The 24,812-nt window shown below is 40.9% G+C and overlaps 1 protein-coding gene across 3 annotated transcripts in view; it reads left to right on the forward strand.

Moving 5' to 3' along the window:
- The first annotated feature begins 5,067 nt into the window (after nt 1–5,067).
- Nucleotides 5,068–24,812, forward strand: part of ube2j1 (ubiquitin-conjugating enzyme E2, J1) — a 43,429-nt gene continuing 23,684 nt past the window's right edge. Inside the window, exons 1-6 of one of the 3 annotated variants that reach the window (XM_085381387.1) lie at nt 5,068–5,085; nt 7,408–7,608; nt 12,886–12,959; nt 15,137–15,268; nt 17,216–17,300; nt 21,981–22,086. In XM_085381387.1, the coding sequence (XP_085237513.1) occupies nt 7,578–7,608; nt 12,886–12,959; nt 15,137–15,268; nt 17,216–17,300; nt 21,981–22,086 (428 nt within the window). In that variant the 5' untranslated portion in view covers nt 5,068–5,085; nt 7,408–7,577. Of the gene's footprint in view, nt 5,086–7,188; nt 7,609–12,885; nt 12,960–15,136; nt 15,269–17,215; nt 17,301–21,980; nt 22,087–24,812 lie in introns of those variants that run through there. The other 2 variants (XM_085381386.1, XM_085381385.1) reach the window with 2 other exon arrangements.

Genomic DNA, 24,812 nt, shown 5'->3' on the forward strand with positions numbered 1-24,812 from the left:
TTCTACGAAAAAAATGACCAGTCTCCCTCAAAATTTCTCCCTACGGTCTTGCATTAAGCTATCACACTCACATTCTCCTTCTCCCAATGGTCAACACTTGGCAAAAATCCCAACTTGGATCCCCTGGACTAAGTGCTCTCCCCTCTCTCCCATGGTCCCATGGCTTCTTGGACCCTGCTGATGTTGCGTTTCAGAATGCCACATCAACCTCTTCAGACGTTTTTTGCTGGGGGGGCGGGGGGGGGGGGGGGGGGGGGGGCTGTGGTGGTAATCTGATCCAGTGCTCCTTGGCCACGTCTCACTTGCTCACACTCCTCTTCCTTAGCTCACATCGTTAAATTATTTTACCCAGTGGGTCTCCTTGGAGATGAGGCTTTGGCCAGGACTGAAGCCTTTTCCCTCTTAAACCCAATTGAAACTTACCCCTTTTAATTACTTTTTGGAAGGACTTTTTAATCACCCTTTAGCAACTGAGACATAGTTAAAAGGTTATTAAATTTGAGGTAATAAGAGCATGGCTGTCAGGATGTGCAGCTGCAGATTGTGTAAGTTTTGTGTGAGGACCAAAATGCAGACAAAGGAGGCTAGACTAAAACTTAACAAATAGCGAGCTGTTTATTATGGAAGCTGAAAACCATAACTCACCGAGCAGGGCCCATCCACTTAGTTATTTCTCGAAATTACCCTGAGTACTTGGTTTTCTTATCTCACCACCTAATAAGCCCGTTCTCTTAAGATAACCCTGGTGGAAAGTCATAACACTTCTATTACTTGCTTGAAAAATGTAAAGAAACTCAAATGGTAAATGGACTGGTTCTTATCAGTGTTGGGCAAGTTACTTTGAAGTAATTAATTATAATTACTAGTTACTTCTTCAAAAAAGTAACTGAGTTACAAGATTCTAAAAGTAGTTACTTCTTCAAAAAAGTAACTGAGTTACAAGATTCTAAAAGTAATTAATTACTTGAAAAGTAACTATTGCTTATGTTACGGCCCTAGCTGGGCCTCCTGAAATTGCCCTTGTGTGGGTGTGCTTTTTCTCTCCGCCTCTTCCTCTCTTGCTACACCCCTCTGTCTCTCTCTCACTCTCCTCTCTCCCCAGGACACAGCTGCTCTTGATTAGCCTCGTTGGCCACCTGAATCCAGTCAGCAATCACCTCTGAGGCTATTTAAGCTGGGGGTGAGCTGTGAGCAGGGTGGTTTTTCTCTGGTGTTCCCACATTGGGCGTTGAGAGATCCTATAGTGTGGAAGCAGTGTGCAGTGTAATTGCTTCACGTGAGTAGTGTGGGCTTGTGGGCCTCGGCAGCAGTAAAACTAGCTGCTGCTAGTAACAGGGTGAGCTTGTGGGTCCCTGGAAGTGCCTCTTCGTGGTGTGGAGTTTTTTGTTTGGTTGTTGTGTTCCGTGTTTTGCAACCTTTTTCCTTTTTCCAAGTGTTATTGGTAAAACTGCGTTGCCGGCTCTTTATGTTAAGATTATCTATAATAAAGGCTATTTTATTTACTAAACACACCTGTCTGTTTTCCTTTTCATTCTGTTTCCGGACCCATTTGTTACTGGTCCCCTCACTTGCACACCTAGACCCCTTTGTGGGGGACGTAACAATGTGGGGGCTCGTCCGGAATATGAATGGAAGGAACAGCAATTGAGTTTTAGTGTGTTGTTCGCCGGTGGCTTGTTTAGTTGCATTGTGTCTGCTGCGCTCTCTCTCTGGTTAGCAGAGGGGAGTGTCTAGCTGAGCGTGAACTCCTCCTTCAGGCACTCATTTTTTGTTTTGCCTGTTTTATTTTCGGAATAATCCCGGGTGGGGATTAGTTCCCTGTCGGAGGTAGGCTTGTCAGTGCTTTGTGCACTTGATGCTTAGCCTTTAAAGTTGCCTCGAGCCTGGTACACTTCAGAAGCTAAGCAGGCTAAGATTTTAGTAGGTAGGTCTGGGGAGAGAGTCGGTGGTATTTTTATTTTTTGGTTAACCTGTTGCCACACATTTCCCACCTATTTTTCATTTGTGTATTGGAGGTGGTGCTGCTTTGTTGTTACTGTTATCCTCAGGTAGTTTTAGTTTTAATGGCTATTACCGTGTTTAAGTAAAACCCTTCGCTTGTCCAGCTGGACGCCTGTAGGAAGAGGGATTTGCATGAGGTGGCATCATTTTATGGCATTTGTGTCTCCACAGCTCTGCATAAGGCTGAGCTGAAAGCTGCTCTTGTGTCTGGCTTGGTGGAGAAAGGGATAGTGGGTCTGCCAGTCTACCTGAGCATGGTGTAACGTCTCAGCCTGTTCCACAGGTGCCAGATCAAGCTGTAGCTCCTTCAGTGTCTACGCCTGTTGCTCAGGGGATCCCTGAGGACAAGCCGATGACACTGCCTCACTTCGAACCACTCTCCATAGAGTCATCAGTAGGTTCGAAGCAGGATGCTAGGCTACGTGTCCGCCTGGCTCGTCTCCAGTTGGAAAAGGAGGATCGTGAGAGGGAGTTCCAGCTAAAGGAGTTGGAGCTTAAGCGTTTAGACACAGAGCTTGCCAGAGCCAGGGAGGTTGAATTGAAAAAGGTGGAGGCGGAGACAGCTGTTAAGTTGCGACAGTTGGAACTCCAGCAGGCTTCCCTTTCTCCGGCTGCCTCCATTCGGCAGGCAGACACACCGTTTGATGTAGGGAAAAACAGTCGTCTGGTTCCGGTGTTCCGCGACACTGAGGTTGACAGCTACTTCGGGTGGTTTGAACGAATAGCCACAGCCTTACACTGGCCACGGGAGTCGTGGGCCATTTTGCTACAATGTAAGCTGGTAGGTAAAGCTCAGGAAGTTTGTTCCTCATTGTCAGGTGAGGACAGTCTGACTTATGACAAGCTGAAAAGTGCCATCCTTCTAGCTTATAAGCTCGTCCCAGAAGCCTATAGGCAGCGTTTCTGGGGATTAAAAATGGGACAGGGTCAATCCTACCGAGATTATGCAAGGAAGAAAAGTATGCTTTTTGATCGGTGGTGTGTCCAGCAAAGCTACTGACCTGGCGTCGGTTCGTGAATTAATGCTGATAGAGGAATTTAAGAACTGCGTCTCCAAGCGCATCGCAGTATACCTCAGTGAACATAAGGTGTCCTCATTACAGCAGGCTGCAACACTGGCTGATGAGTTTGCCCTCATCCATAAAACCAGTGTCATTAAGAATGACCAACGCGACGCCTCAGTGAAGGTTAGTGATGTGCCAGCTGCACAGTACCCAAAGAGTGAGGTACTTGTGTCCCATCCCAAAGCAAAACGGAAGCGTTTTCTGTTTAAAGTCTGGCCATTTGATAGCAAATTGTGAGGCCTACAAACAGAAACAGTTGGTCTCGAGGGCTAGGAGTGTGCCAGCTAGCAAAGCTGATACAGGTGTGGTTTCAAGATCCAAAACAAAGCTCTGTTTCTTCTGCCACAAACCTGGCCACCTGATTGCTCACTGTTCGAAAGCCAACTCAAGGCAAAATCGATCTGCTTTCAAAAGAGTGAACTGTGGTTCGCAAACAGACAAAGTTGCCAGTCCTAGGCAACAATTGGAGCATAATTGCTCAGTGGTCTCATTTGGTGAATGTCAGAGGTCGACTAATTCTGAGCTGCCACCTGTTGACCATCTTCCAGATGACCTACAGTGTGACAGATTGTGTGTGACACAACCATTCCAACCTGCACCTCTGGCTAACCAGCATGCCTTTCGCCATGACCTAGCGAAAAAGCATCAGAAGTGTTGCTGTAAGGCCTTCTAGCTGCCTTACGGGTTCTCCATATGTGATGGCTCAAAAAACATCTGGCTGTCACTTGAGACACTATGTTGAGGGACTTGAGCCAACCCCGTGCAGTGTTTTCAACCCATCAAAAAAAGTCTTGGCAGATTTGGCAGGGTATGCCTAACTGTTATTATGGTGCATGGTAGGTATATGTTTAAAGGTTGGGTAGGACGTTCTGTGACAAACCACTGGTTTGTATTTATGGGAGGGGGTGTTACGGCCCTAGCTGGGCCTCCTGAAACTGCCCTTGTGTGGGTGTGGTTTTTCTCTCCGCCTCTTCCTCTCTTGTTACACCCCTCTGTCTCTCTCTCACTCTCCTCTCTCCCCAGGACACAGCTGCTCTTGATTAGCCTCGTTGGCCACATGAATCCAGTCAGCAATCACCTCTGAGGCTATTTAAGCTGGGGGTGAGCTGTGAGCAGGGTGGTTTGTCTGGGAGAGATCCTATAGTGTGGAAGCATTGTGCAGTGTAACTGCTTCATGTGAGTAGTGTGGGCTTGTGGGCCTCGGCAGCAGTAAAACTAGCTGCTGCTAGTGACAGGGGGAGCTTGTGGGCCCTTGGAAGTGCCTCCTCGTGGTGTGGAGTTTTTTTGTTTTGTTTTTTTTTTTTTTTTTTGTTTGGTTGTTGTGTTCCGTGTTTTTGCAACCTTTTTCCAAGTGTTATTGGTAAAACGACGTTGCCGGCTCTTTATGTTAAGATTATCTATAATAAAGACTATTTTATTTACTAAAAACACCTGTCTGTTTTCCTTTTCATTCTGTTTCCGGACCCATTTGTTACTGGTCCCCTCACTCGCACAGTGTTGGGGTAACGGAATACATGTACCGCCGTTACGTATTTAGAATACAAAATATGAGTAACTGTATTCCGTTACAGTTACCGTTTAAAAAGGTGGTATTCAGAATACAGTTACTTTGTTGAAATAAATGGAATACACTGGGGTACTTTCCTGTTTCATTTTGTCGCGGGTCAGGACTGTTTGGGTTTTGTTTGACAGCTACGTTCTTTTGTTCCAGGCGGCAGCGTTACGGTTGCCATGGTTACAGGGCGACGCTCTCTCTCTGCGCCTTTTCGTTGTTGTTGTTGTGCTAAGCTAACAGGCAGAATGCTACAAGCATAGCTCTAAAGAATGTAGCATCATGTTCAGTGTAGTCCGTGCTGCTGGGAGAATGGACTGCCATACACGTTATGTGTCTGTGAGCGCTAGGAGGGAGAAAAAGGGGAGTGGAAAGGTACGAGCAGTCATCGAGCAAAAACGGGAGCTGGAAGCATGTAAATATAATAATAACCACTGCAGCCAAGAAGAGTGCCTGACGAGCCCAGTTGTAAGTAAGCTATTAAGACTCGACTGTACACTGTGTTCGTGTTTTCCTCCGAAAACAACAAGTTCCGTTGGAGCAGTCTTTCAACGCCTCTCTCTGTCTGTCGCAAGAAAAGTTGACCCACACAACAAAGTAGAGCTATTTTTCGGCTACCAGCCGACAGGGACCCCGCCGTATTATGCTGGGCTTACACTGTGCGATTTTTTTTTTTTTTTTTTTTTTTTTTTTAGTCGCGTTATTCAGCTCCTGCTCAAACTGTACGATTGACTCGCAGGAGTTAGAAGTTCATAGGTCACGATGCAGGGTCTCACACTATACGGCCCGATGCTCTGATGCGACCTGAGTGCTCACACTGTGCGTCCATAAAAATGAAGGTTATAACAGAAATTCTGTCGCTCGCTCTCCCTCTCCGTCTTTCACTCACACAGACACACCACCACCATCAACTTTGCTAAATTGCTAATGAAAAACATTGGTCAGGCAGCTGTGATTGAGCAGCAGTGTCGATCCAACTATTTTCACGGTTGTTGTGGTCGTGATAATTTTGTGAGGCCACATCGAAAGGGCTCGGATGGTTCTACAGGTTGTGCCTCCATCGCTTGTGTCCAGATCACACGCTGCACTGCCGTGCTACGCCGTCTTTTTCGCTGACATTTGTGTTTGCGCGTGCGCAGTGTGGCAAACTGCGGTGACACCCTCACGACCAAGCGATTGATGATCGGGAGCTGGTCGTGAGGTGTCAATCGCTTCTCGTTACCCCACGTATACTATACGATGCACGACGCACGATGAAGGCCAAAATCGGGCCGATCGCCAAAACGATCGCACGACTCAAAAATCGGCTCAAAATGGGCCAAAAATCGCACAGTGTGAGCCCAGCATTAGTCAGAGGTCCCTTTACTACAGTTCGGAGTCGCGGACCTTCAGTAATAGTAATAAATCACACAGCAATAGTACATTCACGTTGTTGTAAAAAGCATGATAATATTGTAGCGGGTCAGGGCTGTTCGGGGTTCTGCTTGTACAGTTATGTTTTGTGTATGTTGCCATGGTGACGGGTGACGCCCTCTCGCTGCGACGGTGTGTCCTTCCGGGGTCAGAGGGCGCCCTATGTGTGTTGTGGTTGCCGCGCTGAGCAGTTAGCTAGTGGCAGTGTGTTCTTCTGCAAATGTAATAAACGGCTGTGCTCCCTGGCTAGCTCACGGGAAGCAAGACCAAACGATACCTCCGTCTCCTCCTTGTCTGAACTCGCCACAATATATTAAGTAATCCAAAGTATTCAGAATACGTTACTGTCATTGAGTAACGTAACGGAATAGGTTACAGAATACATTTTGGGGCATGTATTCTGTAATGGAATACATTTTAAAAGTAACCTTCCCAACACTGCACTCGCACGCCTAGACCCCTTCGGGGGGGACGTAACAACTTAACTTTAAAAAATGTTTAAAATACACAAAAGGAATATAATCTTGACACAGTGAAGACTTCATATTATGGTAGGTTCTGCAAATCACGTACTGAATTATTCTGAATTTATAAACAGCGAAACACTATTCTACTGAAACTGCCATCTGAAATGTCTTATAGAAGTTATAGTATATTATCTATAAACGTACCTGTCCGATTGTTAATTACTTAATCACGTGGAGGCAAGGACCTCGCAGCACAAGCATACTCCCAACCTATTGTAAGATTGTGCTGTACATTATTATATATATAGTGTATTTTTTTATTAGTAAAAAACGAAGTCAGAAGCAAAAGGAGAAAACACCATGGCACATGTTTAAACAAGGAAAGTTTATTCATCTAATAAAATAGACATAACATTATTTTTTTTCACCCAAAAAACATATTCAAAGCACCATATCAGCCCGATATCACACAGTACTGTCACATGAAACAGAAGCTCTGCAGAGCGGCCAATCATAATGAAGCAGGTCATTATTTGTTCTTGATTTAAGCTGTTCTTCATATTTCTAGCCACCAGATCTCGCTAAAGAGGACAGTTTTGAAAAGCTTCGAGAAGCTTCAGTACTTCGGAACGCTTCATTTGGCCATCACCAGTATTATATCTAAATCTTTCACTTTCCTGTTGCTAATAAAATTCTAATTCTTTGGTAATGATTTACTTCCAGACTAATGCCATTACCGTTTCTAACAGTGATGTGCGCACTCCTTGCGTAGCCTCAGATTTCACTTCCTGTTTACGTTCCGTAAATGACGTCACGTCGATAAGGTTAGAGAAACCGTTTCAAAACCTAAACAGCAGAGAAGTTGAAAAATATCCCATCATTACTGAAACACGTTCTGTCTCACTTGCAGACTGGAGCACCGGTGCGAGAGCGGGACCTTCGGTTTGAGCTGTATCGCTCAGATTTAAGAACGAAGCAAGCTACCCGGGCTGCTAAGCGAAGCTAACGCTAATATTTGAAAGCTAGGTATTTGAAAACGAAAACAATACAACTTCAAGACAGTGCCCAGTTTCTTTAAGGATGGAGAGCAAATACAACCTTAAGAGTCCAGGTAAGCCTGATCCCAAAACAACTTCTACAGCTTTCAGAACCCTAGGATAAATCCTACAGCTAAAATCCAACACTTTAATGTTTCTTAATTAGCTTAACTGTTATTAGCCTCCGTCCCAATCTAAATGTTTACACTGGCACCTTTATTTGGTATTTTTTCTGAGTTCTTTCTGTTGTGTGGGATGCTTTATTTATTTTTTTTAAACTCTTCGGTATTCAGAGCAAACCATCTGTCTGTTGAAACTGTACCGGCTGGCTCTGTCCCTGCACTTTTCGTGTTGCGGAGTTCTTTGACGTTACACACGTAATTAAGGACACGTCTGCGTGTTCAGCGTTGTCGTTAGCTGCTTGTGTAATATTAGTGATCATGGGGACGATTTAATCGGCTGATTTTGAAGGTTGACTTTAAGAAACATAGCGAGCATGCTGGTGGTGTGCAACCCACAGCAATAATACGTAATGTTTATTTTAAAAAAAACGTTTTAAAACAGTATATGTATTTTTATGACTTTCACTTTCGTAAGAAGAAGATTTAAATGAGTCACGGAAATGGGAATGAAAAATATTGTGCACTTTGCAGTATATTGCACAAAGTCTTTAACGCTGAATATAAATCATGTCTTATGTCTGTTGTGATTATGATAGTTGCATTTTGCGTGCATGGCTCAAAGCTGTTCTGGCAGGGTCAAAACTTGGCCAGCTGTCCAAAACCTTTTCACTGATCCCTGATAATGAGTGTTTAGAGGTGAGCCTTATAGTTTCTCAGTTTTCACTGGGACAGAAATGAACTGAAATCAGAAACATCTTTATTTGTGCCCACAAACAAGGAATTGGACTCCAGTGTTCCAGGTTAACTGGTTTTTACGTTAACTCTCTATGTTCCGCAGATCAAATGGTCTTCTCACTTTGCCAGTGTGTCTTGCGGTTTCACAAGAAAGGGCAACATCTCCAGCTCGTACAAATGCCTATGTGTCTCAACATTAGCTTCAGGCAACAATTAAATTATCTCAATTAAAAAAAAAGAAAAAAAGAAACATAACTAACAAGCTGACATTTTCCTTATGACACCACCGATCTGCTTGAAGGACCCTCAGTCATGCATGCATCCTGTTCACCTGTCAGCTGTCTAACGTCTGCTGCTGATGTAGGAAACATGCCCACATTAACTGGTGTTAGACACAGTTTAGTGGGCAGCTGCGTCCTCAACATAATGTAATGTCATCACAATGGCTTGTTTCCTGAGTGCAGAGCTGCTGGAGATTGTGTTTCCCCTCAGAGTGACTGATCTGGGTTAAAAATGAGATTTAAAACGAGGAGCGATGAACACTGAGATAACTACAGAGCACTTCATAAGCGAACTTGTTGCTTTAATGAGAATTTGTTCTGCCACCGATTTGATCAAATGGACTAAATAGCATCCTCTCAAGATGTGAGTATGTTCAGGAAACTCACCCAGGTTTCCTAATAGACACATAGGTAATAGACACAGGCAATTGATGGTTATTTTGAAAAAGAAACCCTCTTTAAATCTCCACAATGCTGAGTAAGTGTATTTGTAATGTTTTAATACATCAGCAGGTTGTGGCATGAAGTGCTAAATGCACTTGTAAATGACCATTTCTGTGAAACTTTGGTTATTATGTTGATGGGTTTTCATGAATGGTAGGATGATCCATTGCAATGAATTATGGGACAGCATTGTTTCTTCTCCCTTCACAACAAATGACTGTAGAAAAGATGCATGACCTGGCTGCACTTCCTTCCATAGTACAAAAATGAAGTCAAAATTTCCCACTTGTGGGAGCTGCCGTATTGCACGTTTGGAGTCAGTCTGTGCAGTAGTGACTCGAGGTGGAATAGCTGTGTCACCTGCTGGATGTGACCGTGAACACGCCCCCCTTCACTTTTTACGTAGCCCATCTTCTCCAGGTTATCTGCTGATGGGTTTACTGCGACTAACGACTCGTTAAATTAAATACAACCACAAAGTTTTGTTAGTATAAGCTTCTAATGAAGTGTTATTTTTAGCTGGTGAACTGGTGACTCACTGGACTGACAAGCTGGAGTCAAACGCACTGTTTATATATTTACTTTTTCCTCCCTCGTCTCCTCATCGGCCAGGTATACAGAGCGATGCAGTCAACTTGCAAAGCAGTCCACGACATGCAATCGGCTGTATTTTATGCAATAAAATGGTGTCGTCTTTGTCCCAAGCACACCCAAACAATTTAAAACATGTGGTTGCTCCATCACACCGCAAACATAACCGGGTTTCTCACTATAGAATGATCAGGAATCCTGGCATCCATCAGCGTGTACATAGAAACAAAAATCTCCACATCAGTCTTGTTTGCTTACATTTCTGTACCGTCATAAGATGGTACTAAACATGCTCTAAATCTTTTAAACAATTAGAGCGTTAAACCTTTGACGGTTTTTGAGAGCAGGTCTTTATACCTGTAGCGCTTTAGGTCTCCTTTTTTAGCTAAATGCTATAATAGTAGTGACAGCGGTAGACGTGCGCACAGTCTGGAGATGCTTTTTCTTTTCATTCTCTTGTCTATGCCTTTCACGTCTTTGGTGTTAGCTTGTTATTATGTAACAGTGTCTCTTTTTATCCCTTTGGACCTGGTGTGAGTCATTCCTAGTGGCAAATAGTCAACATTTGTGTTGCATAAGATGATTTGGCATATAAGGATTATCACCTTGGGCCTGTTACTGGACTTCTGCAGAGACAGTTGTGTGGGAAAGGCTTTTCTTGTCATCTCTTCCTACTATGGGGGTAGTTGCAGTTCTGGAGGTAGAGCAGGTTATTTACTAAACGGATAGGTTGGTGGTTCAATCCCTGGCTGCTCCATTGTGCATGCCAAATCTGCTTGGGGCAAGATACTAACCCCATGTTGCTCTCTGATGCATCTATTGGAGTATGTGTCTGAATGTTGGATAGAAAGCGCTTTGAGTGTTCAGTTTGAGGAGAAAAGCATCTTACAAGAACCAGTTTATGTACCATTTAAGACAGAGCCAAAAATGGAAAATGAATATGAAACTCAGCAGGCAATAAGGAGCAGTGTAGTTCCTGTCAGTGTCTCCAGGCACAGATACGTTAAAATGAGAGAATGTCATAATGAAATCCAAGAAAAACCATGTTAATTTCACTATCATTTTCGTTGTCATTGCATTGTCAACTCTAACTATCACCACCTTTGAATTCTATCGTATCTTATCTTCCCATCTTTAGCTTGCATGTAACAGAGCTTTTTTTTTTTTTTTTTTTTTTTTTTTTTTTGGGAAGATAAATTTGAAAAAAGATAATTTTCCAGAAATTGTGTGGCGACATATCTGAATGAATGCAGTAGTAACTATAAATATAGCATTATGTTTTATGCTTTGTAGTGTTTTGGACTCAACGATATTGGCAAAAAATGAAATCATCATTGATCACAATTTCTTTGAGTGCCAATGCAATGGTAGTGCAAGAGGATTTTGTTGTTGGTCAGTTATTTAAGACCTGAGCAAATATGGAATTTATATTATAGTATTGGCCAAAAAAAAAAAAGTCGCCACCAAAAAAAGGTCACACACTCTAATATTTCATTAGACCGCCTTTAGCTTTGATTGCGACACGCATTCTCTGTGGCATTGTTTCAATAAGCTTCTGCAATGTCACAAGATTTATTTCTATCTAGTGCCCATCACTCTGGAACAAGGTAAATCTGGACTCACCAGACCACATGACCTTCTTCCATTGCTCCAGAGTCCAATCTTCATGCTCCCTAGCAAATTGAAGCCTTTTTTTCCGGGTTGCCTCACTGATTAGTGGTTTTCTTACGGCTACACAGCGGTTCAGTCCCAATCCCTTGAGTTCCCTTTGCATTGTGTGTGTGGAAATGCTCTTACTTTCACTTTTAAACATAGTCCTGAGTTCTACTATTGTTTTTCTTTGATTTGATTTCACCAAATGTTTAAGTGATCGGCAATCACGATCATTCAGAATTTTTTTTCAGGCCACATTTCTTCCTCGAAGACGATGGGTCACCGCTATCCTTCCACTTTTTAATAATGCGTTGGACAGTTGTTAACCCAATTTTAGTAGTTTCTACAATCCCCTTAGATGTTTACTGTGCTTGAAGCATGACAATGATTTGACCCTTCTCAAACACACTAATATCTTTTCCACGACCCTGAGATTTGTGTGTGTGTTATTGATATGTTGAACTGAGTAACGATATCCAATGATACTTAGCAAAAAATCATGCAAGTCTATGCTTCTGGGGTTAAACACCATTTTATACACCACACCAACTGCCTTGCTTGCTATCTGGTAATGTGATAGTGTCGTTACCATTACAGTATTTGCATGCTACAGTGTTAAATAATAATGTTATACTTTTACTGGTTATAAATGAAAGTTTCTTATTTGTTTACCGTAACTACCATGTTAATAAGTAATTTCATTACAGCCAGAGTAAAAATGCTAAGCTAAAACATCAAACAACACAGTAAACAAAGCTTACTGGAAGATGTTGATGAAGCTGTTAATACCTCACTTTCATCATCATCATCCATACAGTTCTTAGAAACTGACATACCAAAGTTGGCTTTCAGGCTGTCAGCCTTTAGATATACATTACATTGCCAAAATTATTTACTCATCTGCCTTCAAACATGAACTTGAGCTGCATCCCAGTAGTAATCCAGGATTTAATACAATGTCGGTTCACCCTTTGTGGCTCTAACTGCTTCAACTCTTCTTTGGCAAATGTTTAGCTGGCTTAAGCACATTTACTCAGGGCCTTATTGATGTGATATTCTTCTGCTGCCACGGCTGTGTGTCTGTGAAAAAGGCGTTTGCTCTGTGTTGTGGTGTCCTGATGACACACAATTTCACGAGACTCAAACCTTAAATACTGATTCATAGACATTGTCCCCCATTAATGATGGACATTTCTAAGTCTAAGAAAACTAGCTTGTTATTTTTCATATTCTCCGCAAGTCAAAGTAAATAGTTTTTAAAGGTGAAATATAAAAGTAAAATCAGATGTAGTCATTTATACATTTGACTCCAGACGGCTGATAAATTTGCAAGAAAGAAAGATTAGGTCATTGTGTGTAGAGTTTTGAGGTGAAAAATGAATTGAATCGGTTTAGGAATAAGGGTGTAACATGACAAAACATGGTACAAGTGAAGTGGTGTAAATGCTTTCCAGATGTACTGTAGCTTTCCGTGCAGGTGGTAACCTTTTTTTTTTCCTTTTTCTTTATTTCTTTTGATGGAAAGCGGTGAAGAGGCTGATGAAGGAGGCTGCTGAACTGAGGGATCCCACAGAGCACTATCATGCCCAACCACTAGAAGTAAGTTTGGCATTTTTATGCTATTACTTTACTCTATAGTCTAACAATGCATGACAATGAAAATATAAGCAGGCAATGCAGCTACTTTTACGCTACTTTTACACTACTAGGTACTACTAGTTTTGATAGCCTTCAAGTTACAGTGTGTAAAATTTTCACCTATAGATATCAGTTGCAGTTTGTAGTGAGCTTGACTGCAGGTCAAAATTGGTGTGAAATCAAAGACGTGACCTGGGATTTTCAAACTGATAGAATATGGTTATTAAAGTTCTCCGAATTCTCTTTGAATTTTGTGACCTCACGGTCAGAAGTCAAGTTTTCTGAAAATCTTTTATATAAGATAACCCATACTTTTAGGCCTTTTAAATCTCACTATATATCCCTGTCTTGTCTCAGCTGGGGTCCTCATTTAGTGTCACAATCCTCAAGCTAATACAAACACAAACACACTCCAGTAAGTTCATTGGATTTAATACTTAGTTTCACTTTCATAAGTGATAGATATACGCTGGCTATGACTTCTGAAAATATTTGTCTAGTGGTCAATAGAGATGTTTAGCTCTGCAAGTCACTTTTTATTTCTTAGCATATTTTTTTCTTATTTCAAATCAGCTGATAATATCAGATAATCAGCTGTATAAAGCCCTCTTGTTCCACAGTTGCGATAGGGATCATGTCTTTAGTGATATAATAGGCTACTGTGGCTTTAAGATGGTTTGTTTCGGGGCAGGAGGCTGGGAAGACGTCGCAGTCTGGGATACAGCACGCAGGTTCAAGCACTGTGGCGCTGTTGTAAATGGTGAAAATGATTGGTAGAGCTCGAACCTTTTGTCGGGACGCTTTTTCGTCATTCTCTACAGAATACATTATTCTGCTGCTCATCTGACACTTTGAATCCAAACCATCTCCAAATATTTGAGCCGTTGTTTTTCTTTTTACCAACCAGCTACTCTGCGATAGCTACTGTGTCCATCTGGTCGCTGCCTGCAGGTGAAGCGATGGGCGAGTTGTGTTCAGTGAGAAATAGAGGCGGGGCAGAGTGACGTGTAGAGACAAGCCTGGACGAGAGAGACTGGCTCCACAAGTATAATTATAGCAAACGTAGACTATATCGATATAAACGATAGTGTCACATCTTATATGTCGTATCAAAGTATATGGATTTTTTTTTTTAAAACTTGATATTTCGCCCAGTCCTACCTTCTGTTGTCTTCTCAGACAGAAATATGTTCTTAAAATTAGGGCTGGGCCATATCACACCGTTCATGGTAATACCGGTATAATGTTGGGCAACGATAAGAAAATGAAATATCGTGATAGAATATGGGTAAAACGTGCATGCGCAGTGCCTTTGTTTTCATACGCACATGGCGGCGACGGAGAATGAGAAGGGCGAAAGCGGATCGTTGAATGAAACAGATGAACCAGAATTGGTTTGTAAAAATGCTGCAACTTCAGTGGTGTGGAACTGGTTTAGCTTTCATCCGTCAGATACACAACAAAGCACTATTTTTGGTAGAGCATGCTAGCGGGCCGTCGTTATTACCGTGTTGTTTGGAAAATACAGCACACTTTAAATCAATCCTTTGATTTTTCTGAAAATCGACAGTGTCCTTTATAATCCCGTGTGCCTTATGTATGAATTCTGATTGTGTTTACTGACCTCGAAACGATTTTATGTACACAGCGCTCGAAAATCTGTCAAACGTTTTAGTACGACTTTGCTAAGCTACAAACCCGCACCGCTTGATGGATTGTCGGAGCATTACGGCTATCGTAGGCAGGAGCCTGGCGGAGTGATACGTACTGCGCTTCAACATAATGTTACCGTATTGTGTGTGTATAACCTCTTTTTAAGTTTTGTGGATATTATACATGGTTATGCTGAGGATATGTCGGCCTTTTGGTTAAACTGTCAGCAAGGAATTTGCATTTGCACTGTTACATTTTTTATATAACTTTAATGCACATAAAAAAACAGCTGCTTGTTTAAGTGAAAATACATTGATGTTTTTTTTTCTGCACCCATAAAGTTGTGGATTTGTAAAGTGTTTTGTCTAGTGTCAATTATATCGTCAGCTATGTCGTTATCGCAAATTTTCAAATATATATCGTGATAAATATTTTTGGTCATATTGCCCTGCTCTACTTAAAATGATATTTCCTTCTTTCTGCAGGACAATCTCTTTGAGTGGCACTTTTCTGTTCGTGGTCCTCCAGACTCTGATTTTGATGGTGGGGTTTACCACGGCAGGATCATACTTCCCCCAGAATACCCCATGAAACCTCCCAGCATCATCCTACTCACAGTAAGATGCAGATGAAGATCACATCTTAGCTGCATTTGATTATTCTCCTGATGCAGCAGATAATCAAAAAGCTGAAAAAGCAATTTTTAAGAACAGACAACTTTCCCAACCTTATACACTGACCATGTTTGGCTTCACACATAACTGCAAGGCACATTCTCTAAAATGAACATTATCAAAAATAAATATCGTTCTAGGCTTACCAGTGAGCATATGTATGGCCCTGATTCCATTCAAGCCCAGGCTTACACACCTGGAGGAACAAGCTAGAGCTCAATTTTCTTTTGAAACAGTCAGGGAGTTGAACGTAATAGGGGAAGAAAGTGAGCTTCCAGAACAGTTCAGGTGTTAAGATTAAGGATGTTCCTGGCCAGGAAAAAATGAGACTGACTGACTAGTCTAAAACTATGAAGTTCAATTTTAAAATCGTTTCATGGAAATTTCAAAAACTAATAACAAAGGCATTGTAAACAATTTACCCCATTCTTCAATAATGAATCATGCCGCTTAACTTTTCGTTTTGTGCGTTATCAACATTACACGTACATTATATTCAGCATTATACAACATTATACTTTAAACAGTTAAAACAAACCTGCTGCAACAGGGAAGCCCAAACCTCCCTCTTGCTGCCACCTCCAGCTTATCCGAGGAAACTTCAAGCCTTTCCCGGGCCGGCCGATAGATGTCGTAAGATCTAGAAATTTTTAACAATTAGATTCAATTGCTAGTAAGTAAGGTTGGGTGACTGGACGAATATATTGCCCATCGATGATAGACTGAGCCTTTCACCGATCGTTTTTACAAGACCAATTTATTTATTTGCCCGTGAGTAAGTTTGCTGATAATGTTGACTGAAGCTAGGGAGAAGCAGTCAACAGAAAAAATAATAGCGCCCATCAAAAAGTCTGCGCCTGCGTGAGTATATTGCCTTTTGTCGGTTATTGGACCGGCGAATGTCAGTTGGAAAATTTTTACATATCGCCCAACCTTAGCAGAAAGTCTGGTACCGACTAGTGACAACAGCGACCATTAATCAAACATTAGTAGAGTCAAGATGTAAAAGAGAACGAGGGACATTCAAGCTTCTCCCTTTATTGTGTTTTTCACTTTAATTAAAACATTGAATGCATAACTTTTAACATTTCATTTTTTTCTCTTATTTTAAAATCCAGCTCTAATTTTACTTATAAAACAGGGGGAATCGATTAACTCGCACACACAGTGGGGGAAATTTAATTTTATCCCATGCTGAATTCCTCTCATACAAAAAAGAATAGTTTCATATTTTAATGGTAATTTCATTTTAATGTTGAGAGATGGAATGTCAGTAAAAAAAATAAAAAATAATAATAAAAAAGTTGAAAATGGATTTGAATGTCATTGAGTGAAATAAGTATTTGACCACCAACCAGAATCCTCACGTTGGGAGGAAGTCCTGTGGTCAGGAAACCCAAATCAAGGCTGGACTAGGCTGCATGACCATAAGGAAGCCGCTTATTGAAAACGGATCAAATATTTATTTCAGTCAGTTATAGATCTTTATGTAATGTGTGGATTTTTGTTTATATGAAACAACCACAAAAATGAGACTGTCGAAATTTAAAAATTCACAAGATCAAATCATCCTTTTCCCACTATATTCAGGCAGCTGTGCGGTACATGTTTTAATGACTGATAAAAGTTAGAATTTGTTGTGAGAAAACTGTGTTCACATGTTTTCACTGACACCAGCTACTATTTTATTGGTTCTTTGTTGAACCAAATTTTTAATTAGATTTTTGTTTGAAAGCTCTGACATTTGCACAGTAGTAGCCTCATTTTTATTTGTTAATACTGCTCAAAACTTTTATGTCAGTTTGTGTTCATAGGTTTTGAGAAATATGTGCTGTGCCTCTGTTTTCCCATACGTACCAATACCACTTTCTTTTTATTCCCTTCCATTAGCCAAATGGGAGATTTGAAGTTGGGAAGAAGATTTGTCTGAGCATCTCTGGCCACCATCCCGAGACCTGGCAGCCCTCTTGGAGTAGTAAGTATAGGAGACAAGATCCCAGTTCTCCATACGTATCTTATTCCCTGAGGTAATCTAAGTATTTAGAGCAGGGGTGCTCAATCCCAGTCCTCGAGAGCTACTGTCCTGCAGCTTTTAGATGCATCCCTACTCCAACACAGCTGAATCAAATGTTTGATCACCTCTTCAGCATGCCATCAAGTTTGGAGAAGGCCTGATAACAAGCCATTCGTTTGATTCAGCTGTGTCGGAACAAGGATGCATCTAAAAGCTGCAGGACAGTAGCTCTCGAGGACTGGGATTGAGCACCCCTGATTTAGAGGTTGCATTTGGAAATAAGCTCCACAAAAGAATTTGTAGAGCTGTGAAATGAGATGTGTAGGAAAAGTACTGAAATGATCATCACTAATTAATAGCACTGATGTCTTGCATGCAAAACCATCCAGGTAAGCACTGATGCTCTAATGCTGTTAATTGGTACAGAAGTATTCCTGATTTCCTATTTTTGTTGTATGTTTGTCACACTTCAAAGTTTCAGATCATCAACCAATTTTAAATGTTAGACAAAGATGACACGAGTAAACACACCATGCAGTTTCTAAATGAAGGTGTTCATTATTAAGGAGGAAACAGAGGAACCCACCCGAGGGATTAATAAAGTTCTATCTTATCTTATCTTATCTTAACAATCCAAACCTACATGGCCCTGTGTGAGAAAGTGATTACCCGCTAAACCGAATAACTGTTTGTGCCACTTTTAGCAGCAACATCTGCAATCAAGCGTTTTCAGTAACTGGCAATGATTCTTTTACAGCTCTGCCCACTCATCTTTGCTGAATTGTCATAGTTCAGCCACATTGGAGGGTTTTCGAAAATACACCTTCTTTTTAAGGTCATGCAACTGCTCCTCAGTCAGATTCAGGTCAAAACTTTGAATGGGCCACTCCAAGGTTTTCACTGTGTCAGTAAGTCATTCAGAGATGGACTAGCTGGTCTGTTTTGGATCATTGCCTTGCTGCAGAACCCAGTTGCGCTTCAGCATTTTCTCAAGGTCATCAAGGCCGAGTTACATGAACAAATTGGAGTCTATTAGATAGATATGATAGAAACCACCACAGTGCAGTACCTGTAAAACCTACAGCATGCTCTAATCATTCTAAGAGAATATTATGGTCTACAGCACAGGTCTCGGACTCCAGGCCTCTAGGTGCCGGTGTCCTGCAGGTTTTAGATGTGTCCTTGATCTAACACAGCTGATTCAAATGGCTAAATTTCCTCCTCAACATGTCCTGAAGTTCTCCAGAGACCTGGTATTGAACTAATCATTTGATTGTGTTGACCTAGGGTGAGATCTGGAACCTGCAGGACACCGGCCCTCGAGGCCTGGAGTTTGACACCCCTGGTCTACAGTATCTAATGCTGCACTGAGGTCTAGGAGGACAAGCACAGAGACGAGTCCACTGTCAGAGGCCCTTATGATGATACATGTGTTTGGTTTTGCTGCTGGCGGCTGCAGTTTGTCCTGATGTGGTGTAGTGCGGTGTAGTTTTTGTGTGTGTCGGTGGCATATTGACTGCTGCTCTTATCTATCCGATCTTCACTGACGGGTCAAGATACCTCATTCTCCTGTGTCAGCGTTTACCACCAGTTCCCCTGTCATTCAGCAAAAGTTAGACATTTTTCTTCGTTTGAACTACAGCTGATTAGAGTCAGGTATAAGACCTTTTTTTTTTTTTTTTTTTTTTTATTGTCCTGTGGTGTATCGTCCATTTTTAAAGGCATTCAGTGACTTATTATCCTCCACTATAAAGCTGCCCAGACTCCTTATAGTTGGAGATTTTAACATTAACGTAGACGACAACTCTGACCTCTTTGCCAGAAGCTTTACTGGCATCATGGATTCTTTTCATTTCACTCAGTTTGTGTCTAGTCCCACACATACCAAAGGACACAAACTGGACCTTGTTTTTACTTTGGGTTTAAATATTGATTCTATTTGTTCTGGGGACATTTTTACTTCTGATCATCACTGTATTATTTTTAACTTGTCTTTCTCCTGCTTGCCGTGTGGTCAGCACTCACACCTTAAATTCCTCTACTGCTGAGAAATTCTCTGATTCTTTTAAGTTGTTCTTATCCCCTTATGATCTTACAACAAATCTTTTTAATAATTACTGTCTTACTGAAATTAGTTCGTTTCCAAATTCTCCCTTCGCATAAATGAAACCATTCGCTGCTTAAAGCGTTCTTGTCGATAAGCTGAGCACATGGTCTAATAAAGGATCTTTCTTTCAACCGTTCAGTTAGAGATGCGAGAGTGCCTATTTCTCACATCTGGTTACAAAGAGCAGAGGTAATCCTCAGGTGTTATTTGATGCCATTAGTAATATTGTTACTCCTGCTCCACCTGCCACCCCAATCTCTTCAAATAAAGGTGAAAATTTTCTGTCTTGATAGAAAAATTGATAATAGAAGAATTACTATTTCTCCATCAACATTTACATTGTCTGTTCCTGCTCTAGCTCGGCCTGTTATTTTAGAGTTGAAAACTAAAGTAGACTTTTGGCCCTCAGACTCTGGAACTCTCTCCCCCTGAGTTTGAGATCTGTGCACTCGGTGCTTTCCTCTAAGAAAACTAAAATTAAAACTTTTTAGACTTGCATTTAGTGTCCTTAGATTGCTTGCTTGCCAAAGTCAGTATGTTAAATGCAAAGAGATCTTTTTCAGTACTGCATGAACTTTGTATGTGAAACATTTGTTTTCTAATATAAATGACAAAGCTCACTCCAGTAATCTGCTTCTGGCCTAAACAGTATTGCACTTTGGGTGCTGGTGTTGATAGATGAACTTGTGCTGAGGGTCTTGATATAAGAGTATTTTTATACACCTCGAGAGTAAAAATGAATAATTTATTACTACCAAGAACTCCTCATTAGTTTGTAACTGGCGTTTGGTCCGTTTGCTGAGTTCTGCTTTCATGTTACTTCTCAGCATGGAACTTTAATCAGTGGAAACTCAGTGGGAGATGCTGCATCTTCCTCAAAGCATTTCTCTCTACTGCCTCCCTCTCTTAAGTAAGAAGAGTTTCAAATCAATAACAGAATTAAATCAAAGACAAAGGTTGCTCCTAACTTCTTTTTACCAACAAAATGTAGGTCACATGGCCAGCTATGCCTCAGAGATTTGACTTCCCCTGCTGGGTTTTTAAAGTGTTGGCTCTAAGTTGTGTCTGATCCTGTTTGCAATGACCACAGGAGGCCTGACTTGATAATTGAACAGTGCTTCCGATTGTCACAGACAGGCCAACTGTAGGGTTCCAGGTTTATGCTCACTACTCTTGGTGGCTGCTTTAGTTCATATGATATGCCTGCATATTTAATAAAGCATGCTTCAGATAATTAAACATTCCCTCTGATGTCTCTTTGGGAAATATTTAAATTTGTATTTTTTACATAGGCTGATTTATTTAGATATGGTATCGTTACTCATGAATATCTTGACAAATGTTTTTCCTCAAGCTGTTTTCTGGTCTGTCTGTACTTAATACTGTTTATTTTTTAAAATGTAAGCTGAAGTGTATTGTGTGTATTGTTTATAGCCCAGCTATTTTCACAAACTTTGGTCATAGGTTATACACACAGTTAGAGATAGCAGGTCATCAGAACTGAAGTATGACAGTTTGCACCAAAGTGACTTATTTCAATAGACTGGCTGCTGTTAAAATTTGCTGCTTCTTCTTGTCTTCGTCCTAGTGTCTTTTTCAGTCACTTAATTGAAATTTCTCTCTATTTCTATCTATTTCTCTATTGATCGATGGAGCAATAGATCATCGCCGTTTACGAATAGGAACATAGAAAAGAGAGACCTAATGTTTAACAATCCATATTTAACAGTTTTACTCTGGTGCAGTTGTGGATACTATATTGTTCTTACTTTGATTTTTTTTTAAAAAAGAAATATTTTAAATTGTATTTTTGATGATTTTTCTTTTGTTTTTTTTGGTGGTCTGCGAGCAGATAGCCACTAAAAAGAAGGGGTTTTGGGGGGATTACAGGAAGAGAGAAGTTGCAGAGAGGTGTGTAAGACTGGTCCCAAGTCTCAGTCACATTTTGGGGGGTTTAATAAATTTCACCAGATGTCTAGAAATGGGAGCTGCTCCATCCAAAGTGGGATGGATGTCGTCTCTCCTAATAAGATCAGGTTTTCCCCAGAAAGTTTCCCAATTATCTAAAAAGCCCACGTGATTTTTTTGGACACCACTCAGACAGCCAGCAATTTGAGGACGAAATGCATCACTCCAGGTCCGACTGGGCAGAGGACCAGAGAAAACAACATAGTTTTTGCCAAAGTCACACACTGTTTCAATATAATTATAGTGAACTCTGACTGACACAACCCGATGTTATTGCTGCTGATATGAATGATAATTTTTTTACCAAATCTACATTTACAAGCAAGATGTATTTAAAGAACAGACAGTTCAGAGAATAAACATAAACTGGACAATTAACAGGTTGTCATGGCCAAGTGAGGCTAACAATGAATATCAATAGTCAATACTCAATCAGCTTTATTCGCCACATGCAGGTTGTCCTGCAGTGGAATGGACCCGCCCCCCGACCTTACGTTGTGTTTTTCATTCACTTGCTATTTTCTCCTCATTGTTTACACACTCTCTCTCTCTTTTTTTTCTTCCAGTTCGCACTGCCCTCATAGCTATAATTGGATTCATGCCAACAAAAGGAGAGGGTGCCATTGGATCTCTCGATTATACTCCTGAAGAGAGAAGAGCCCTTGCCAAAAAGTAAGATTTAGTGGATACAAAAATCTTTTCAGTCTTTCCAGTTGAGAATGGTAATAAGGTGAGTATGGCATATTGCATCTTCTTGTATGAAATAATGTTACAACCTCAAGTAGCAGGCAAGCAGGAAGTGGATATGATCCTCATAAAATATTCAAACAGCCAAGTCCGTTCAAACATGTAATAGAAGCACCTGAGCTCGAGTCGACATGCCTCATTGCTAATTACCGGTCTATCACAATCTGAAAAGAACATTTCCAGGCCAGTCCTGGTATTGAAAGATGACAAGTTCATCGTTGCTGTGTGCTGCCAGTCTCCAGAGGACGCGTGAGCAGACACTCAATTTTCATATCACACTGTGTTTTCCTCAGAGAAAATGGTACAAAGCCAGCGATGGTAAAGTTCAAGCTAAAATTGCTCTTCTATTAGCAGATGAGATGAGTTTTTGATCATCCGGTTATTTCATTAGTTCATGGAGATGAAATGGATAGGAAAACACACTGTGTGATGAATACAAGGCTGCTTGTCTCCATGATGGCACCTCCACCCCTTCCCAACACACACACACACACACACACACACACACACACACACACACACGCAGTGGCTGAGGCAGCACTAAAATGTTCATTTATTAAATGAAAATGTAAAATATTACTATTTAAGAACTTCACATTTACACTCATTTTGATTACATATTCAGAAATGACAACATCTGATCTTTAGACACTTTGTGAAAAGACAGTCTGCATGTAAGGACAGTTTGAAAAATAGTAAGGAAACTTAAACCTTAAACTTCAACCAGCTAGTTATTAACATAATGTTTGCTGGATTTAGTCCCTGTTCAGATACTGGCATCTCTGCAAACATAATGAACAAAAACCAATCTATTGCAAATACCTAATAAAGATGGCATCTGGGTACAAGTCAGCAGCAGCTCAGATTTGCACTTTAGTCACTGATAACATAAGACAGAAAAACCCTTTGACATCTAATGAAATAATGAACACTTCTACGTAGGGATGCCATTGTTAAAGTCTTAAGTCAAGAGATGCCTTTATGAATGTAAATGCAGAGGGTTTAGAACAAGTTACAAACCATTGGTTAAAGTCAAGTACAAGAACAGTAGAGGAATGGCATCATTAAACATCTTATTTATAGTTTAAAGAATCAAGATGGATCCTTTCATTTTCTTGTTCTGTCAACTTGAGTTCACAGTACTAACTCCTCTGCCAGTATTTTCTTGAAAGTAGTGCTGGACAGTGCTGCTGTGAAAGAAGTATCAAAGAATAAACAAGAGCACTCAGAGAGTGTAATTCCTCCTGAAGGGCAAGAGCTATACTAAAACTTTGTTTTATGATGTTTTTGTTAAAACATGCTGTTCCTCCGCTACTGCCTCGTTTGAATTTTGGACGAAAGGGATTCTGGGATATTGCATTTCGTCATTTCGATTTGATTGGAGACCAAAACAGCCAATCAGATTTGCATCCAAGTCTATGATTGGCTGGTTTTGTGGCACAACTATAACGGTGTACAGAAAGAGTTGAACGCGCACGGGCAGAAATGTTGAGAGCGTGAGCAACACATTGCGAGCGAGCGCAAATGCAAAAACTGAGCGAGAGGGGCTGCTGTTGTGTGTGTGTGTGTGTGTGTGTGTGTGTGTGTGTGTGTGTGTGTGTGTGTGTGTGTGTGTGTGTGTGGATAATAGCAAACACTGAAATAAATTTTTTGCACGCAGCAATGAATTTTGTTCACTCAAATTTAGCTTTTCTTCGCTCAAAATAAATTTCTCCTTAAAATGCAACACTTGCACCTGCAAACTTTTTTTACGTGCGCTCAAAATTTTCTTACGTGCGCTCAGAATAGTGGCACAAAAATAACGCCATAAAAACTCCCTGAAAAGCTTTCAGTTAATCCAAAATACTGCAGCGAGTACTGACAGGGACTAGCAAGAGAGAGCATATTTATTCTATATTGGCTCCCTGTTAAATCCTCTGTTAAAACTAAAAATCCTGCTCCTCACATACAAGGTCTTAAATAATCAGGCCCCATCTTATCTTAAAGACCTTATAGTACCATATCACCCCAGACACTATCTCTACTTTTAAGATTAGGCTTCAAACTTCCCTTTTTGCTACAGCATATAGTTAGGGCTGGATCAGGTGACCCAAGGTTAAGGTTACTTTATTTATACCCATAGGGAAATTTGCTTTACAGAAAAATAATAGCATTTGGCATCCCTTCACAAAACACACACACCTAATAAAACCTGACAAATGCACATTTTTTTGTAATTAAATCAAATGAATCAAATCAAAACCATTCTTATTGAGTTCGGTGACAACAACAGGGACAAAGGTGTTTTTATAACGCTTTGTCCTGCATCTTGGAACTAGAAACCTCTGTCCAAGGAAAGACGCTGAAATTCACCCCATAGAGGATGGGAACCATTTTTAAGAACTGATCGAGCTGAGAGGCTAAACAGGGCTGTGACTCACCTATCAGATGACTGGACTGTCTCTGCACGGAGTGTTTCTTCTTCAGTAACCTTTTTTCACTCACTGTGTTTTTATACACCTCTCTGCATTTAATTATTACTTATTATTAATATGTGGCTCACTACCAGAGAATGTCTTTATCCTGTCTTCCGCCCCTTAATCCCAACCGGTCATTGCAGATGGCCGCCCCTCCCTGAGCCTGGTTCTGCTGGAGGTCTCTTCCTGTTAAAA

The sequence above is a fragment of the Rhamphochromis longiceps genome, linkage group LG15, assembly GCF_057381845.1.
Source record: "Rhamphochromis longiceps isolate RC_006_pf linkage group LG15, R_longiceps_female_GT1.1, whole genome shotgun sequence".
Taxonomy (NCBI): domain Eukaryota; kingdom Metazoa; phylum Chordata; class Actinopteri; order Cichliformes; family Cichlidae; genus Rhamphochromis; species Rhamphochromis longiceps.